This window comes from Mytilus trossulus, chromosome 6, assembly GCF_036588685.1.
Source record: "Mytilus trossulus isolate FHL-02 chromosome 6, PNRI_Mtr1.1.1.hap1, whole genome shotgun sequence".
Taxonomy (NCBI): Eukaryota; Metazoa; Mollusca; class Bivalvia; order Mytilida; family Mytilidae; genus Mytilus; species Mytilus trossulus.
The window spans coordinates 87,269,231-87,289,888 of NC_086378.1; the positions used below are offsets into that span (position 1 = coordinate 87,269,231).

The 20,658-nt window shown below is 31.1% G+C and overlaps 2 protein-coding genes across 2 annotated transcripts in view; both read right to left on the reverse strand.

The window, feature by feature from the left end:
- Window positions 1-1,887: 1,887 nt before the first annotated feature.
- On the reverse strand, window positions 1,888-11,704 carry LOC134723098 (protein NipSnap homolog 3A-like). The gene is made up of 6 exons (XM_063586738.1): window positions 11,479-11,704; window positions 6,537-6,756; window positions 5,118-5,276; window positions 3,281-3,379; window positions 2,533-2,601; window positions 1,888-1,949 (listed from the first exon to the last, which is right to left on the reverse strand). The coding sequence occupies exons 1-6, from the start codon at window positions 11,518-11,520 to the stop codon at window positions 1,888-1,890; spliced, it is 651 nt and encodes a 216-aa protein (XP_063442808.1). The 5' UTR covers window positions 11,521-11,704.
- Window positions 11,705-17,969: 6,265 nt separating this feature from the next.
- LOC134722111 (T-cell immunomodulatory protein-like) overlaps window positions 17,970-20,658 on the reverse strand; it is a 19,466-nt gene continuing 16,777 nt past the window's right edge. Inside the window, exons 15-17 of the mRNA XM_063585633.1 lie at window positions 20,572-20,654; window positions 19,988-20,105; window positions 17,970-19,434 (exon numbers count right to left, since the gene is read on the reverse strand). Of these exons, the coding sequence (XP_063441703.1) occupies window positions 19,375-19,434; window positions 19,988-20,105; window positions 20,572-20,654 (261 nt within the window). The 3' untranslated portion in view covers window positions 17,970-19,374. The remainder of the gene's footprint in view (window positions 19,435-19,987; window positions 20,106-20,571; window positions 20,655-20,658) is intronic.

Here is a 20,658-nt window from a genome sequence, read left to right on the forward strand (position 1 = left end):
TGTCTGTCTCAATTTTCATCTGACTGGGACTTTCATGGTTCATTGACCAATATTGATTTGATGCTTTGGTCCATTTTCAGATACTATAAGCAAAAGGTGCACTACATAGATAACGTATGCAATGATTGTAAGGTGTATATACTCCTCTGGGAGAGTTCATCTGATCTCACCACATTTTCATGGTTCATTGGTTGACATTGAGTTTTAATATTGAGCTCTGTTTCTCAGAAACTCTAAGCAAGAGGTTTACTATATTTGGAGTTCATTCAACTGTTACTGAACATATTTGACAATCCAAATCCTCAAACAAAAGTAGGTGACTGACTTATGCAAACGGTATCACATGTTACATATTATCACTTGGGTTTCTGACCTAATATGAAGTAAGAACATGTGATGAAAATGTTTGAACATGCATATTTTTATTGATGCCGACTTGAAATTCATTTCATCAAACACCAGGATTTGTCCAAGTGAAACTATTTTTCAATATAGCTGGAGAAAAAGTAATTTAAGATGATTATTTTATCAACATCTACCATTTAACACATAACTTTTGTATAAGAAAACTTATGGTGCGTATTGTGTAAGAGTGCTTACTCCAATCATCCTAAGGAAAAACTCCCTAAGAGCTTGCACTTACAGTTGAAGGAGATGGAGGTGAGCAGGATTTAGTTATGTTAGAATAAAGTCAGACTAAAAATTAGTAACTGAGGCCAGGGCTGAACTAAGAAACTTATTAAACAGAAAGTTAAGGTTTCAAAATAACAAAACAACTTCAAAGTTTTTCCAATTATTTTATTATAATATAAAATAACTAAGCACCTTGTATAAGTATATAATAAATATGATATATATCAAAAATGATTTAAAAAGTGGATATTCAACATCTGATTATTACTTGTAAACCATAAGCAATAGGCAACCAAATTTACTTTTAATTCCAATATTAAAATGACATTTAATATAATACAAATATCAATCATAAAAATATTGACATTTCAAATTAATTGCATGCATTTTGAGATGCAAAATATTGTAAAAAAATATTTTCAATATTACTCTGTAAATATAAATAAAACAGTTTTCCTCTTTATGTTCATAATTAATTTGCTATCAATTTTTCTATAATTTAATGGCTGATTAATAAAAAGAAATATATTTTGCAAAATCTTTCTTTAATAATTATACTATATAAAATTCAAAATCATATATTAAACACTTACAATATGTTATGTAAAACTGTTTACTTGAATAGATAAGCACCAATGGACGTGAAAATAAAAAAAATAAAGCACTCATGGACATATGTAGTAACATAAACGGTACCAATTTTTCTTCACCAGATGCATTTTGTCAAGTGATGCTCAAGGACAAAATATTTCAGAAAAAAAGATGAAGAGCTATAAAACATGAAGCAAATCGAGTATGGAAGACTTTTTTACAACTCTGTATAAACTATAAATGATAATTTGGAGATCTAAGTACAACAAAAAGTAATCAAACAATTTTGCTAATATTAATAGAAACATACTTTTACATTATAAACGTTTAGCTCCCTGAAAACTCCTTGCAAAAAATGTAAATTTGATATAACAACCATGACTAGAATAAAACTCTATTGTAAAAAAATTAACAACTGGCATGTTTTAACATTGTAAAATAAAGTAGATTGAAAATATACATTGCACTGAACATAACAACTTAAAACTTTAAAGAGTAAATACAAAGTGGCTATGCAGACAAACACAGTTATACATAATACTGGATATCCTCAGCCCTTTTCTTTCATTAAGTCATTGAACCAATTGATGACCATGAAGTGGATGAAACCATATAACAGATTCATTTCAATGGAGACCATGGTGTAGATGGATGCAGACTGATTCACTTCAGCGGTGACCATGGTGTCGGCATCAGCAAGCGTGAATGGCCTGTAGCAGTAGATCCTGAAAAAATAACAAAAGATAAATTGTATTTTCCATTTCTTATCACCAGTGTTAACTTCTTTTCCTGCGTACCCTGAATAGTACTACATTTGGAGCAGGCTTGACTAAATATATGTTTGTTGGGGAATTAAGTTGGATTTGTGCTACTTAAACTTCCGTTTTCCGTTTTCTGTTTTGGTTTTGCCTGTTGTAGAGTGTTTAGGGTCTTTTTTGACAAGAGTTGACAGTTTTGCATGCCCCAAAGTTTATTGTTCACTTGTGGTACACCTAATTCATCCTCAAAATTAAAACATAATAATAGTCTAGGTCAGTGAAAGTGTTTTTGCGCCTAAATCAACAAACATTTTAATTTTGACACATTGTTATAAACTATATTAAACATAAAACATTTATTTTCAAATTCAGAACACTTTATATGGGCATTCAGATTATTCATATAAGATAGACTGATCCAAAAAGATAGTAATATGAAAAATTATATCCTGCTTAAATGAAAGTATATAAAGCCTATTAAATTGATTGACTACAAATAAAATAGAATACTTGTTTGTATGTTAAAGAATAAAAATGACAGAAATTTAACCTTTACTATTGACTTTCTTTAAACTGTTAACCATATCATCTACTGACTTGTGGAACCACAGGTTGCAGCCTAAAAATAAAGAAAAGTGTTATATCATTTAAGATGTCTTCATAAATTAAAGTGCTTGAATACATTCATCAATATACTTTTTTATTCTATGGATTTCCATCTTCATCAACAAGGGGAGAATGTTCCTGTTTCAAATAAACAAATACAGAAATTGGATAAGAACAAAATTGTTTTAAAGTTTCCTTTTAAATTTAAAAGTCTGTTTCTAAAGGGAGATAACCATGTCTTTGATAGAAAAGTTTTACCACAATTCTTTTAAAATAAAGTTGAGATATTGTTTAGAAAATCAAAATATTTTCCAAATCAAATTCAGATATTTTAATGAAAAATCAGTATACTATTCAAGTAAAATCAGAAAACAGGGGCAGTTTTTGATTTAAACATCTACATTTGATTTTCACAAAGTTTTCAGGGGAGATAACTGAAATATCAAATTAAACAGGAAAAGACCAACCATACATTTCATTTTGCCGTATTTTCCAAAGAATCAATTTCTTGGATTTTGAAAAGTTTTCCAATTATCAATTAATTTCTGGGATTTTGAAAACTTTTCCAATTATCAATTAATTTTTTGAATTTTGAAAAGTTTTCCAATTATCAATTAATTTCTTGGATTTTGAAAACTTTTCCAATTATCCAGACTCTTATTTTAAGGTTTTAATAAGACAAAATAGTGTACCAGTGTTGAGTGGTCCAATCAGTCCTGTGAAAGATCCCAGTAATTTGTCTTCAGGTCGTTCAACTGTTTTACCATTGAAAACTTCCAGTTCATAAACACCTGAAAGAAACAAGTTATGAAACTGAAATAAAGCCGGATGATTTACCTTTTTTTTATTATTGTAACAATAAAACAATTTTTGAGATGTTTTGGCCATTGGTCTTTTTAGTTCTTTTAACAACTACATGGCTGACTTTATTTTGTTTTAAAAAAAAAGAAAAAAAAAGAAAGAAAATAATAACAGCCATGTAGTTGTGAAGAAAAATAAATAACTGAAGAAGGCAAATGGCCGAAACATCTAAAAAATTGGTTAATTGTTACAATATAAAATATGTTCCCTATTGAAATTTTGAAAACAAGGGTTTTACTTATTGAAAACTAAAAGTGAAAATAACTAGTTTGATAACTGCAATAGATTGATTTTCAAAACAAATGAAATTATTTAATATTATAAAAATAATAAAATTGAGAATGGAAATGGGGAATGTGTCAAAGAGACAACAACCCGACCAAAATAAAAAAATACAACAGCAGAAGGTCACAAACAGGTCTTCAATGTAGCGAGAAATTCCCGCACCCGGAGGCGTCCTTCAGCTGGCCCCTAAACAAATATATACTAGTTCAGTGATAATGAACGCCATACTAATTTCCAAATTGTACACAAGAAACTAAAATTTAAATAATACAAGACTAACAAAGGCCAGAGGCTCCTGACTTGGGACAGGCGCAAAAATGCGGCGGGGTTAAACATGTTTGTGAGATCTCAACCCTCCCCCTATACCTCTAACCAGTGTAGAAAAGTAAAAGCATAACAATACGCACATTAAAATTCAGTTCAAGAGAAGTCTGAGTCTGATGTCAGAAGATGTAACCAAAGAAAATAAACAAAATGACAATAATACATAAATAACAACAGACTACTAGCAGTTAACTGACATGCCAGCTCCAGACTTCAATTAAACTGACTGAAAGATTATGATTTCATCATATGAACATCAGGCACAATCCTTCCCGTAAGGGGTTTAGTACCATACCATCATAACATATATGAGAAGAACATAACCCGTGTCATGCCAACAACTGTTTTTAGAATAAATGTGTTTAGTTCCGACGCAAAGACCTTATCAGTGACTCAATATTAACTCCAAAATATGCAATCTTTAATGACTTGACAACAGTATCGTAATTATATCCCTTCTTAATAAGTCTATTCAAAGGTTTTGTAAGTTTATGAGGTGAATACTGACACCTTTGTGCTTTATAAAGAATATTTCCATAAAAAATTGGATGTGAAATACCTGAACGTATAAAAAGTCTGCATGTTGAGCTATATTTTCGAATGATGTCTTTATACCGATGATAAAATTTAGTAAATGTTTTGACTAGTTTGTGATATCGAAAACCCTGGTGTAATAATTTTTCAGTAATACATAAATTTCTCTCGTTAAAATCTAAAACATTGTTACATACACGAGCGAATCGTACAAGTTGAGATATATAAACACCGTAAGATGTTATGTCTTCTAATGATGTACAATGTTATGAAATATGTGTACAATCAGACTGATTTAGTTTGTTTGCATGGTTACACTCACCATTTTTGGGGCCCTTTATAGCTTGCTGTTCAGTGTGAGCCAAGGCTCCATGATGAAGGCAATACTTTGACCTACATAGTTTACTTTTACAAATTGTGACTTGGATGGGGTTGTTTCATAGGAACTCATAGCACATCTTATATCTGATTGATACAGGGTTCCCAATAAGGTACAATGTACTACAAATTTAGTATTTGACAAACCTTTGAGATCTTGTTGATTAAGATTGAGTTCTCCATTAGGTACCAGTAAAGAATTCTCCTGTCGTGTCATCATTGGTAATATTTTGCCAAAGTAATTAGCTATCCAGGAGGCATCACCAGCTAAAGCTTGTCTTACTTTGGCTCTGTGGTCCAAACTATCTGAAATTGTATAGGAAGTAATTAGCTATCCAGGAGGCATCACCAGCTAAAGCTTGTCTTACTTTTGCTCTGTGGTCCAAACTATCTGAAATTTTATAGGAAGTAATTAGCTATCCAGGAGGCATAACCAGCTAAAGCTTGTCTTACTTTTGCTCTGTGGTCCAAACTATCTGAAATTGTATAGGAAGTAATTAGCTATCCAGGAGGCATCACTAGCTAAAGCTTGTCTTAATTTGGCTCTGTGGTCCAAACTATCTGAAATTTTATAGGATGTAATTAGCTATCCAGGAGGCATAACTAGCTAAAGCTTGTCTTACTTTGGCTCTGTGGTCCAAACTATCTGAAATTGTAAAAGTTGAAAATCACAGCAGATACGACTGTTGACCATCAATCATAATAAAAAAAAAAATGATTTCACAAAATCTCTTCAGTCGTCTTCATGTATGCATTCGATTCAACTCCTGCTTATAGACTTTGTAAGGAGTTAATCAAAAAGTCCATTGACACACTTTTGGTCCAAATAGTATTATCATTGTACATAGCCAGAAACATCAGACGAGTTTGAAGCTATACACCCTAGTATAAACAGTAATTTCTGACATATTTAAGTGTAAATTTCTTACTGTGAAACAGAACTTATTTGTGGTTTACAGAGGAGGAATGCAACTCCAAGTGATGGTGATATGTTTGATTTATATCCTTGCCTTTCACAGAATTTTTTTTTTTAATACATGGTATATGCCAAAACTTCTGAGGTCTTTAAATATTAAGGGATAAACTGGCCCCATGTATCCTTGACATGATAAGGACATCGTGTTTGTTTGATATTTCTACATCATCCATCTGCATTTCTTGTGTACATTATTTTTTAACATTATTATAAATACTTTCTACAGAAATCTTTTAATTCAACAATGTCACATTTATCTTATATATACCGGTAGTCATAATAAGGGCTACTATTCAAAATGGAGTAAAAACCAGCATGTTCAAGAGAGCCCCTTGCATGGAGTATACTGTTGATTCATTATTATTCGTTGGATACAAATTTGATGGGATTCTTGGGTACAGGTGAACCAAAAAATTAAATATTCAATGAATTACAAATATTCTATAAGCTTTGTATGCAGATGTTGTCAAAACCACGAAATCAAATATCCACGAAAATGCAAGTTTTCATCAATCCATGGAAATTGATACCCACGAAGAAAAATAAATCCACAGTAATAGTATTTTTTGCTAGATGTTGATTATACCTACCATATTCCCAGATGTGTACCATATCATTAATACCACCTATTTCACTAGTCCAATAGCCAATCAATACAGAGTGCTGTGTTCGTAGATGGAGCCACTCTTTAGACAACTCCATAAAGGGCTTTACACTTTCTGGTTTTACCTGGTATACTCTCAGCTCATATACCTTAGAATTGTGTCTTACACTGCTTTGATGAATATTTTTCTTTATGAAACCATTTAACTGAAATCAAAAAAAAAATCAGTCTTAAATAAATAAAGTTACAAATCCATTTATAATTTTAATGGTACTCATTAATAATTAGAGTCAGTAGTCTGGACAGTGAATAAATATTGAAAAGACTGGGTAAGTTGATTTTTAAGTTACCAGGTATTTTAAATTTTATATTTTTTTCAGTTGATTAAAAAAGAAAAGAGAAAAGGGTACAACAACAAAATATCTTTGCTGAATTTGATCAGCTTTACAAATAAAACTAGACTAATACTTTGTTTACATGTACAATTAATTTGAATTGAATTTGAATCGAATTTGCCAATCACGTTCACACACTCTTCTTTTTTAATTTGAATTGAGGCGAGTTGGCTTATTCGAAATTATTCAATTCGCATTAGAAATACCCTTATGTTAATAGGAATTAAAATTTAAAATGTTTTGGACAGTTTAGCAAATTTGACGCGCATTGCAATTTGAATTAGGAGTTGAAGTTGGGATTAAAAACATTTCAAATGCGAATTAAACTTATTCTAATTAGTTAATCAAAGTGAATTCAAATAATGTGTGAACTCAGCATAAGTGATAATGCTCCTGCACTCAACAATGAAGTAACTGTATTTTAACAAACTCAATGTATGACTTTCTTTTAGATATTATTGTTTCCTGGCAAAGGTAGATCCAGCCATTTTTAAAAGGTTGGGTTCCCAACCCAGGATAAAGGGAGGGGGGTTCCAACCATATGTCCCAATTCAAATACATTGTTTGTCCAAAAAAGCCCCAAAAAAGCTGTGAAAACTGTTAAAATATGGAAAAATTAAGGTTGGCAGGTAGGTGAAACTTACATAAATGAAGAAATAAATGAAAAATGAACAGATTGATGCCCGATTTATATAATTCCAAGGCCGTCAGTCAGCACCAAAAGCGATGAAGCAGTGCATCTATTTTGGGTGGGCAAATATCCACTTTTTGATATTGGACGAGCTTTGACGTCCCACGGCCCCAGCTTGTCTGATAAAACAGCCGTTGGACGTCAGAGTAATCTCGGACTATTCCTTAATATGCAAGTATATACCTGGTACTAGAAAAATGACAAAGTTCAACTATCTCCCCAAAAAAGCTTATAGCAATAAAAAACAAATCCTGACCACATGCACACCTTCAATATATATGTGCAAACAGCTAGCAAAGTGAAAACTTCATAACATTCAAACTGTAGGAATAGCTTTATAACCATTATTGGGTGGCAGGACAAAAGGAGGACAGATGGACAGATGCTTTCCTTTCTTCAGTTGCCCTTAAGTTGCTGGGGGCACAACAATATTATAACTGAGGGAGAGTAGGAGGGGTCCTGATCCCGAAATCCCTAAATCCTGGGCTTAAAATACACAAAATCCTGAGGTCCCGAAAAATCCCGAAGTCCCGAAATTCAAAAAAAGAATTCCCGGATCCCGAAAGGGTCAATCCCAATATCCCGGGCCTAAAAACACCCAATCCCGGAGTCCCGATAAATGTCCTATCCCCCCTCATAACTCATGATGAAAATAACATCTTATTATTTTGTAATATCATCCACTTTAACTCAAAATAAATTTTATAAAGCAACTTTCCTAACAATACAAATGTTCATGAGCCAAAGTAAATTTGTATTCAAAATGCAGAAAATAAAACCCTGTCTGATCCACCAATCATGCACCTGTCATTGCCTGTAAACTGGCATCGTTTTACTTTTTTAACATAATATCCCTTTCAGTCCAGAGACTGAATATCATATTACATAGGCGTTTTATAACTACTACATTCTATGTCTTTCTCCATGTTCACTAATGTGATGTACATGTAGCAGGTCAATCAGCTGGGTCAGCTATTTTTGTAATTCATCTTCTCTTAGTCCGAGATTACTCTGACGTCCGACGGCTGTTTTTCCAGACAAGCCCACGGCCCCAGCTCTGGAAAAACAGCTGTCGGACGTCAGAGTAATCTCGGACTAATCGGATCTCCTGTAGTTGGTGATCGCAATACTGGTATACCAGTATTGTGCACAATACTGGTATAAAAATTTTGTACCAGTATTGTAACTTTTTATTAAAAAAAACAGCAATACTGGTACAATACTGATATACCAGTATTGTAGTTGTATTGTTGACTAGACTATATTGAAGATGAAAGGGAGATTAAATGAACTCAAATAGATTATAGAGGATAATTGTGAAATCAATTAACAAAAATTAGCCAGTCATGCCAGTTAAAAGTCATTAATATACTGGCACACATAAACAAAGGATTATTGAAATTAACTCAATTAATATCATAACAATTGCTAATAATTTATTATATTTCTTTACTTTATTTAATTCAATATAGATAAAATAAAATAAACGCTTATTATTATGAATCTGAGTAAATATTTAACAAATTCAAGCAAATTATTACACTCTTATATTAAACACTGTAAATTCAGCATTTACATGTATGCCTGGCCATTAAATATTTTGACAGATATTTAATACATGTATACATTTTTTTGTGTACTAAGATCATATTATGCATTTCTTTCAGTTGTCTTTTTTTTCTTATTAATCTCTCACAACAAAAGATATCAATTATAAAATAAGTTGCTGTATAGGGGAACCTGGTTATAATCCTTACCGTACCTTACCTCTGTATCTTTAACCCTCTTTGTAGAGGAACCATACGCTAGTATGTATAACTTGTGGTCTTTCTTATATACAGTGATGCCTCCACCAAATATGTTGCAGTGCTCAGACTATTTACACAGTGAGATCCTACCCACACACAATTATATTACAAATCCGTTATCATATTTATTTACAATGTTTCTGTGTTGATTAAAAGTCAAGTCACATACTTTAAAATTACTCTCTTTCTTTTTATATACACTGGTATCACATTTGTACCCTTAACCGATCGATGTATTCTTTAAAAGTTAGTATCACTCTTTAAAAAAAATCAAATTAACTACATGTAGTTTGTCTACATGAATGTTAAGGGTTGAAGCAGTTGATTCAGAACCATGGACAATACAATTAGTAGCAGATACATGTATTTGTACTGGTACAAATACTAATACTAGACAAGCACTCTGGCAGTAATTAAGAGAGCTGTACAGGTGTTATCTGAAAAAGCTTTGAATTTAGTAAGTGTAAGAGAAAGTCCACAGAGACTGAGTAGCTAAATGCAAATATAGGAAAGGGGGGTAGCAGAAATCACATCTGAAGAAGAAATAGACAATACCAATGATGATGATACAGAAGCTATAACAGCATTAGTGTCAATATAAAATTCACTAAAATATAATATTGAGTCTTGGAAAGAGAGAAATGAAAGAAAAATTAGAAGAAAGTAAAGCGTTTGTTAAAATGCCGAGACAGAATGGTTAAGAAAAAAACATCAGAAGATTAAAAACTTTATTTGATGACAATCACAGTGTACCATCACGGCGGCATCAATGGCATTATCAGTTAAACACAATCATTCCTAATATAATTGTCATGTTATATGCTAATTTCATTATGCATATATGAGACACTTTTAATAAAAGATTAATTACCTATACTGTTTATTTTAAAAAAAAAAGCACAATACTGGTACAATACTTAAGTAATAATTCTTTCATGCCATGCTCTATGCTCATTTTAACATGGGTAGCCATTATATTTGTTAATATCTTAATACTGAGCGTTAGCGAGGTATTAAATGTTTACAAATATAATGCCTAACCATGTTAAAATGAGCATAGAGCATGGCATGAGAGTATTATTTCGATTCTAATAGGAATATTTTGAACTTTTGTACTTCGAAGCGGACCTATAGTAGACGCTCGAATTGTCGCCATTTTGATTTGATGAACACAAATGTTATAGAAAAATCAACAGTTTATCAATGAAAAAAGAACAGATTCATTTAAACTTACTTTTAGAATGTTTTTATTTAATTTCCTAGCGAGCAACACCAACAAAAATGTCCATTTTGATCTCTGGCATTATTCAAAATTCACCTTCGTCAATCACGCCCAGCCTATGTTCTATTCGAATTAGAACATGGCTTTGTACACAAAGCTAAAGAAGAAAGTCATATTAGAATGGAATACAATACTGGTACAAATTTTTTATACCAGTATTGTGGACAATACTGGTATACCACGTCCACAATACTGGTATAGGTGGCACGGTAGTATTTGCTTTCCAGAATTTAGGTTGCTCTTTTGTGTACCCTACTTAGGTAAATGTATCTAAACAGTGTGATTGGACAAAAAGTACAGTATCAACTGAACATACTTTTCCAAACTGAGGGATGAATCAGGTGTTGAAAAATATGAAATAATTTTACATACAGATGAAAATGAATTTTTGAGAATTTTTTTTAAATTTTGTATTCACTTCACCATAAAAGACATAAAAGTACTAGTGGCCTTAGGTTTTTAAAAATAGCAAAAAAAGTAAACGGTCATGATACATATTCAAATTCATTTCTGAATAGTAAAATGAAAGTACTTCAGTTAACTGTGAATGTAGAATTTTTTGCAGTGTTAGAAAGTGGTGAAAATTCTAAAAAGGCTATCATTATCCCCTATGGGCCAGGAAATACTACCGTGCCACCTATACCACTACCTCACCAACTATACAGGAGATCCGACTAATCTTCTCTAAATAGAATAAATGACATGCTTCAGTGTTTTACGGTATGACCACTTGAATACTTGTAAAGAATTACCTTAATTGAAGGTGCAGATCGTATTATTCTTCTAGAAAACATTCTTTTTCGTCAGTAAAAAAATTGTTTAGCAAAACAAGAAATAGGTCAAATTTGTAAACCGAAAACCAATCCCGTATTGCATCCGAAAATCCGGTTTAACTAATAATGAGGTCGTCCTCGATTTGTAAACCTCTTCATCCAATCATTACTTTATTTGTGAACTTGTTTAATTTAACTGATTGTTTGTTGTTTTGTGCATAAAATATCATTGAATTTAAAAACAAAATTTCTCATCTGGGGCATTATTCAACCTTCCAAAGACTTTGCAATGAATATCTTATTTATTCAAACTTTTTATTAATGATCTCCCTGATGTCTTCTCTTCTTGTGCTAACCATGTTAATGTTAATAACCAAAGGGTTGATTGTTTAATGTATGCTGATGACATTGTTATTCTCTCAGATTCACCAGAGGGATTGCAAGAAAGGTTAACCATGCTTAACAATTACTGTTCTAAATGGTGTTTAAATATAAATGAGAACAAGACAAAAGTTATGATTTTTAATAAAACAGGGAGACATTTTAATCTCCCTTTTTACCTAGGTGAAAAAGCTATTGGTTGTACATATAATTATAAATATTTGGGAATCACTTTTATACCCAGTGGAAAGTTTTTTCAATGTAAAGATGAACTGTACAAAAAGTCTATGAAAGCATGTTTTAAATTACAACAATGTATGTCATCGTCAAACCCTAGTGTTTCAACTTTACTTCATTTATATGACCACACTGTAAAACCAATTTTAACCTATGGATGTGAAGTCTGGGGTATGTTTTCTTTAAACTCAGCTGCATGTAAGAAAAATGATCAATATATATTAGAAAAGGTGTTTTCGAATGATACATCTGAAAAATCACATATCAAATTTATGAAATATGTTCTAGGTGTAAATAAGAAATCCAGTAATCTTGCTGTGACTTCTGAACTAGGGAGATACCCAATGTATTTTTATATTATATTAGCAATGTTGAAATATTATCATCGACTTAATAATACTAAGAACATTTTATTATATGATGCATAATGCAGCATATGTATGTAGTAAAGAACTTCACAATAATAAAGTGAATACATGGTTTTCAAGTATAGACTGTATTTTAAAAAAGCTAGGCATACAAACATGTAATTTAAAAACCAGTATCTACTCTTTCACAAAATTTATCAAAGATAAGCTATATAAAAACTATCTCCATTTCTGGAAGGAAAATAGAAATAAAGTTTTACAATCAGATCAAGGTAAACTTACTACCTATTTTTCCTTTAAAACTCGATTTTGTTTTGAAAAATATTTGGATCTTAAAGATTTTAGATTAAGACAATCAATCTGTAAAATTAGAATAAGCGCTCATCCATTAAGGATTGAGACTGATAGATACGCCAAACTTTATGTGAATAGGACACTCAGAAAATGTTTATACTGTACTTTAAATAAAGTTGAAGATGAGATACACTTTGTAACTGAATGTCCACTATATATTGATAACAGAAATGATTTTTTTACTGAAATATCTCTAAATTGTAATAATTTTCAATCGTTAGACAATTTTTCAAAGTTTTTATGGCTATTTACACAAGAAAATTTAAATGTGTATAAATGTTTAGGAAAGTATTTATCTAAAAATCTAGAGATAAGGAGAAGTTCAAAAATAATGAATACAAATTAGCCACAAATATACATATTTTGAGTGGTATATGATTTTAAATGGTATATTTTAAAGATCTAAAATGTATTGTCTGATTCTGTCCCCAGGCCTTTTATAGCATTTTTTTAATAGTACTAAACAGTGTTGTTTTCTTATATTATATGTCTCTAATTTATGTCTAATCATATGTACTTGTATGTAATGTCATGAAAGCTCTTTATAGGGCCCTTTAATTGGAAATAAAATATTCTTATTCTTATTCTTATTCTATTTGACTTTGACCTATAATCTTTTGAACAAAACAACTAGAGTGGGGTGCTCATTTTCGCCGGGGACACAATTTCGCCGTTTTAGGATTTTGAGGTGTAAAAACTTCAAAGGATGGCTGAAATGGAAGAAATGTACTGGTAAATTATATGTTTATAACAAATATGATATTTTTTTAAACTGAAACAAAATTGCGGCTCCTACCGAAAATTACCGAAAAACGGACAACGATTTTCGGACAATTTCCTGAATAAAAAATATGATTTCAAAGAAGTTTTTCTCAGTTAATATTTGACTGAATGCCCTAATTTTGAATTCTTTACACCTTTGAAAAGTCTGCTATTCATCTGTAATCCAATTGATTTGATAAAAATTGTTAAAAGCTGCGGTTATTTGGTTTTAAATAGATGTGTAAAAACGGCGAATATGTGTCCCCCATTGACAAAATATCCGGAAATTTCAAGCACCCTTTAATCTAACTTTTCAGATGATTTTTGTCAAACAAACACGTTTTCAAGCTTAAGAATATTTTGCATTTAAAGTTATCTTCATATAGAAATATCAGTATACTTCAAAAACATTTAGACCTGACCATAAACTGTAGAAAAAAAACCGGAAAGATTTGGCGAAAATGAGCACCCCACTCTATATGGGTCTTTTCCATCTCATTGGGAAATTATCAAGCATCACTTGGTGAAATTTCAGTACATAGTCAAAAAATTAACTTCTGGTAACAAAAATGTTGCCAAATTTTCAATCTCACTCTGAATAGCTGCTGTCTATCAGACCTTTGATCTTTGACCACTAATCTTCTTATATATATTTAAAGTAGTAGTCTACAGTTATTACAGACAAATTGTTCAACAGATACAATTGGGTCATAGAAAGTATGACAGATTATAGATCAAAAGTTACATTGGGGAACACCTTTTTTTCCAAAAATTCAGTCTTGCAATATTTGCTGTGACTTTGACCTTTGACCTATCTACATAAAAATCAATATGATCTACTATCCAATGGGAATTTCAAGGATAAATTTTGGACTAATAGTTCAAAAGATAGCATTCATAAAGAACTTGTATGCCTGAAATACTGGTGTAATCATAATCTTTAATCTGGTGACCTCAAAGCTCCTTATCCTGTGGGCTCAATGTGAAACCAAGTTTGTTTTTTATTTGTTTTTTGGGTCAAGTGTGCTGATAGTGTATAATTGATTGGAATTGAAAGACATGTGATATCAAGAAAACAAAATCGTTCTCTGGATTTCATGGAAAACAAATATGTTGTCCAAAAGTCAGTGGATTTATTTCTCTGACCTTGATCTTCAACTTATTGACATAAAATTCAAATAGTTACCTCACTTTTTTTTATGATATTATTTAAGCAAGTGAGCTTTCTGTCAAAACATATAATATAATTACAGGAAAAGTATGGAAAACAAACATGGAGAGCCGTGGTGTAGTGGTTAGTGCATCGGACTACTAGCACAAAGGTTCCTGGTTCGATTCCCATCTGGGATGAAAATTTCAGGAACTCAATTTTCGGCTCTCCCTTGACACCATTTGCGAGTATGGTCTTGAGGAAACGATGATAGTCCGTCGGAAGGGGACGATAAATGGCTGACCCGTGTTAAGAGAGAGCCATATCTCTTGCACGTTAAAGACACCCTTGTAGATTTCGAAAAAGAGTAGGCTAATGCCGCTACAAGGCAGCACTCGCACCCGCAAAGTGGAAAGGGATTAATATAAGTTGCAAAACTTGTTTCCCAATCCACTATAAATAAATATGTTTAAACTATGGAAAACAAAACTGCTTTTTGCCAATTTTAGTTTTTTATTTTGACTTTGGAAATAGTAACCTAAAATCAATGTGGTCTTTTAAAAACCTTTTTGTGTGTAACAAATACTGTTTGGTAAAGCTTTTATCTGTAAACCAGATATTTGACTCCAGAACAGCAATTATCATACAATAGGCAGAGTAACTAGACTCAAATTTCATGACCAAGTCTTTCAGTTGACTGTGTTAATGATGTCTTAACAATAAATCTGTTGTACGTTAGATGTGTACTGATTGGTATTTAAGTCTTAGAAGCATAATTTGTGTATGCCCTGTTGTTGTTATTGGCTTATAACAATCTGTCAGAAGCTGTGAATACTACCAGATCTGTACCTAGTACCTTTTTGTTGTATGAATGAATGAATAAGTACCCTGCCACATCCACTCTGCTTTTGTTAGATAATTTTCTTTTTTTAATCGATCTAATGAACCAGATGCTCTGCAGGGCGCAGCTTTATACAACCGCAGAGTTCAAACCTGGAACATTGGGGCAAGAATGGACACAACATTCAAGCTTGATACAGCTCTGAATTTGGATTGTGATTAAATAGTTGACACAACACAGGTGTCTGACACATAATGAATGTGGTCTAAGAACTTAAACTTTAAAACTTTAATTTTAAATTTGACATTACCTATTATGGTCCAATATCCAAAATATAAATATATGGTTAGATTCAGCATATCAAAGAACCCCAAGAATTCAATTTTTGATGAAATCAAATAAAGTTCAATTTTGGACCTTTAGACCTCAATGTGGACCAATTTGATAAACGGGCCCAAAAATCAAAAATCTAAATACATGGTTAGATTCAGCATATATCAAAGAACCCTATGTATACAATTTTTGTTGAAATCAAACAAAGTTTAATTTTGGACCCAAATTTGGACCAACTTGAAAACTGGGCCTATAATCAACAATCTAAATACATGTTTAGATTCAGCATATCAAAGAACCCCAAGGATTCAATTTATGTTAAAATCAAACTTAGTTTAATTTTGGACCCTTTGGACCTTAAAATTTCATAGATTTCTTTTTACTTATACTCAAGTTATAGTGCGAAAACCAAATGTCTTCAGAAGACGACGACGACATCTACAACGCAGACGATGACGCAAACATGATAACAATATACAACCAAAATTTTTTCAATTTTTGTGGTTGTATAAAAAGGTGCTTCTTAACTGATTTTTATAGTTTTATCTGATGTTGAACTGTTACATCTCTGTCCAAAGTAAAGGGGAGGGTTGGGCCCTTTAAACTAGTTTAACCCCTCCACAGTCTCTATGTGCCTGTCCAACGTAAGCCTGTAATTCAGTGGTTGTTGTTTGTTGCTGTACATCATATTTGGTTTTTTTTGTACATAAATAAGGCCATTAGTTTTCTCGTTTGAATTGCTTAACATTTGTGATCTAAAGGCTTTTTAAAGCTGACTATGTGGCTTTGCTCACTGCTGTACAGTAACCTATAGTTGTAAATTTTCATGTCATTTGGTCTCTTGTGGAGAGTTGTTTCATTAGCAAAAATTTGTAAGGGTTCCGTGAAACCCAGTGTCTCGCCTATTTTTGCGGTTAATTGCAGGCTCAACAACAATGAGGAAAAAAATCAATAAAAATATTCCTCTTGTTACTATTTTATGATTGTAAGAAAATCTAAGTCCATTTAAAAGTAAATTACAGAAAAAACGGAGTAATCTTTTCACAAACTTTACTTCTGGATACAATCTTATAATCATAAATAAGCTTCTGTCCAAGTTTGGTACAAACCCAGGATAGTTTAAGAAAGTTATTAAAATTTTAAAAACTTTAACCACAGAGTGAATGTTATGGTTCGCCGCAGCAAAACTAAGTCTATTTAAAAGTAAAATATGGAAAAAATGGATTTATTTATTTACAAAATTTACTTCTTGATACTATCTAATGATCATAAACAAGCTTCTGTCCAAGTTTGGTACAAACCCAGGATAGTTTAAGAAAGTTATTAAAATTCTAAAAACTTTAACCACAGAGTGAATGTAATGTTTCCCCGCAGAAAAAACTAAGTCCACGTATAAGTAAAATACGGAAAAAATGGAATTTTATTTTTTACAAAATTTACTTCTGTATACTATCTTATGATCATAAACAAGCTTCTGTCCGAGTTTGGTACAAACCCAGGATAGTTGGAGAAAATGATTAAAATTCTAAAAACTTTAACCACAGAGTGAATGTTTTGTTTCCCCGCAGAAAAAACGAAGTCTATTTATAGTAAAATACGGAAAAAATGGAATTTTATTTTTACAAAATTTACTTCTGAATACTATCTTATGATCATAAACAAGCTTCTGTCAAAGTTTGGTAGAAATCCAGTATAGTTTAAGAAAGTTATTGAAATTTAAAAAACTTTAACCACAGAGTGAATATTTGTTGACGCCGCCGATGACGACGGAATGTAGGATCGCTTAGTCTCGCTTTGCCGACTAAAGTCGAAAGCTCGACAATAAACCATTTATTTTTATATTTATAAACATTACACAACAAAATATCATGTAGTAAAATAAATAATTTAATAAGAAAAAAAATCATTGATGAAATAGCCTTATTTCACCATTAAATAACAATGGAAGTTTTGTTTATATGTGCAAAATAAATATATGACAGGTATATATAAATATTTTCAATGATTTTTTACATAAACATGTAAAAATAGACAAAATATAAACTTGTATCCCTTTTTTTATTTTACATAATAAAGTTTTATATCATATCTTCATATTTGACAAAAGAATATGTCTCCTGATGCTCATTACAGCTATTACCATGTACCTTGTTTCAAAATAGCTTAAAAATTTGAGAAAATGACACGATTTCATTTTTATTTTTGGGGCAAAATAATGTTTGTTATGTAGAAATAAACATGAAAGGAAAGTATGAAAAGTAAGGATAGAAAATGTTAAATTATAATAAATGATTCAGTTATCTAATGAATAATTGAAACTGAATTTATTTTTTACAAAACATGCTATATAACACAAATCTGATACAAGTAATTGTAAAAAACATGGAATAAAGGACAAAAATAATAAAAAAAACACATGAAGAAATAAAATAGCATCAGATCTTACTCAGGCACAATAGGAATAGTTAAGATTGTATCATATGAAGGTATAGCAGACCATGTAAATGTCTACAGGTGTTGAAACATATTTTTTTCCCAAGATTTACTAAACACTACACACATTTAGGTGTTAGAAAGGTCATTATTTCTTTTTTTATTAAGCTGATACCTGTGTGTTCAGGTAAAACTATTATTTATTATATCAATTGTGAAATCATAAAACGTGATACCACAAGAAAGCAAAACTTTATCACATTTAAAAACAAAAATATCACTGAACAAACAAAATTCAAATAAATAGAGACACATACATGTCAGATACATAGAAAAATAGAAATACAAATGATCACAAGTTTCACAACCATCATACTATCTCTGAATTGTAATCAAAGCACTGTCAATACTGTGAGAATGTCACTCAAACTCGATCACAAAGGGCAGCATTTCCATACATGTCAATCATTTAGTTCAATAGTTTCTTTTCAAAAGTTTCATTTAAAGCTGTAACAGTGTTGCTGGAAGCTCTCTTAATAAGTATAGATCGTCATCAATTTATGTAATTTAGGAGTTATTTCACTTTACTACTTGTTGGAGTTCAGAATGCACTAACTCCTTTATAAATCAAGCAAATTCAATTAGATGGCAGGAAATTAAACTATTACATTTTTTGCTTGATAGGGTATGTTGTCTGTCAAAAAAAAAGACCATTAATGTTGTATTGAATACTTTATACTTTCTGAAAGTCATGTAAGCATCTGGTTTTTCTATATTTTTCATTAAGATCTATATCCCTTCTTATCCTGGAGTGGAAACATATATTTAGATTTGGTCTCTCACAAACAAGGAATGTTTAGCAGTTTTATTTAGGGATTTCAAAAGATTTCTACAGTGATACTGAGTAAACTTTTTTTACATTTACACATCCACATAATCATACTTCATTCAAAACATTCTCTCAATCAAAAAATTGAATTGCACAGAAATTTGTTAAGTCCTACAATGTCTTATCATCACATTGCATCAAAGTGAAATTTGTGCGAGTCTATCAGTTTCTCCTTTTTATCTTCAATCTGAAATTAAATAAAAAATGTTCTAAAAATACTTATAAAAAATTCATTTCTCATTATCAAAATATATAATAATGATTGCTCTTGAAGGTTTGTCAGCAGTTGTCATAATCTGTAACTGATATTGGTAATATTCAATATAAGGAGCTATATAAAATATACAAAATCACAAGCTCATTGTTGAAAGCCTTACAGTGACCTTAAAATGTTTTAAATTTTTTTTGTTGGGTTTCAGTTTGAGTGTCTTCACCCCTTTCCTGTTCATTGTACTGATATATTTGAAAGCTAGTAATTTTACCAATAATATACACTATTGTATTACATTGTATAAGTAAAATGATATTCTCCAGACATGTGCAAAATAGTACTTACAAAATAACTCCCCTTGACTGATGTTGAATGTACCATTATTTTTTTCATTAGATTATTTGTTTTTTCAAAGAAATGATATAAAGTATGTAAAATCAGCATCAGATCATAAATTATTAACTTTTATAGTGACAACACCAAACAGTACCAGTCTATTTAATGTTATATATAGAGTTATGTCTCTTACCTTTTCTCTCCAATGAAGGATCCCTACAATACCAGCGAGGAAGCCACATGTACCTAATAAAGCAGCACCAGTCAGCAGTACCAGTCTACTTGGAGTTATAAATAATTTGTTTATCCAACTGAAAAAATAAAGCTAAATGAATATTGGGTGACAATCATGTTTAAGATTATTGTGCCAATAATGCATTGTAAAAAAGATTTCCCATCTCTAGTTATTTATAAGCTATCTATTTGTAAAATTGTTTTTGTTTCTTCTTTCATAAAGTTTAAGAATTTAAGGCACAATTGAATAGTTAGTTTACAGAAATCTGACCATATTTCATGAGAACTTTTACAAACCTATTAGGTTCTGAAAACCGAAGAAAGTGACCTTCTGCTGTTGTTTTTTCTATGGTCGGGTTGTTGTCTCTTTGACACATTCCCCATTTCCATTCTCAATTTTATTTAGCCTTAGTACAGGTGTACTTACAAAAATGTTCAAACACTGATGGGCATATATATTAATAAGCAGAATGTATAACATTTTGGATTGATAATACCAAATTTGTTTTTAAATAAAAAGATGATCAAAATGCAATAACATACCTAGATGGGTCATCATTAGGGTAAGGTATAATTATTAGTTGTGAATTTGGTATAACTGCTGTCCAAGATTTTTTTCTAGCTGGCTGT

Bases quoted from the DNA above. Each gene is read 5' to 3' on its own strand.
- LOC134723098 (XM_063586738.1), bottom strand. From the start codon at position 11,520: ATGTTTTCTAGAAGAATAATACGATCTGCACCTTCAATTAAG. The intron at 6,757-11,478 runs GTAATTCTTTAC...TTTTGATTTCAG, and splicing joins GATCTGCACCTTCAATTAAG to TTAAATGGTTTCATAAAGAA. The intron at 2,602-3,280 runs GTACACTATTTT...CTTTATTTTTAG, and splicing joins GATTGGACCACTCAACACTG to GCTGCAACCTGTGGTTCCAC.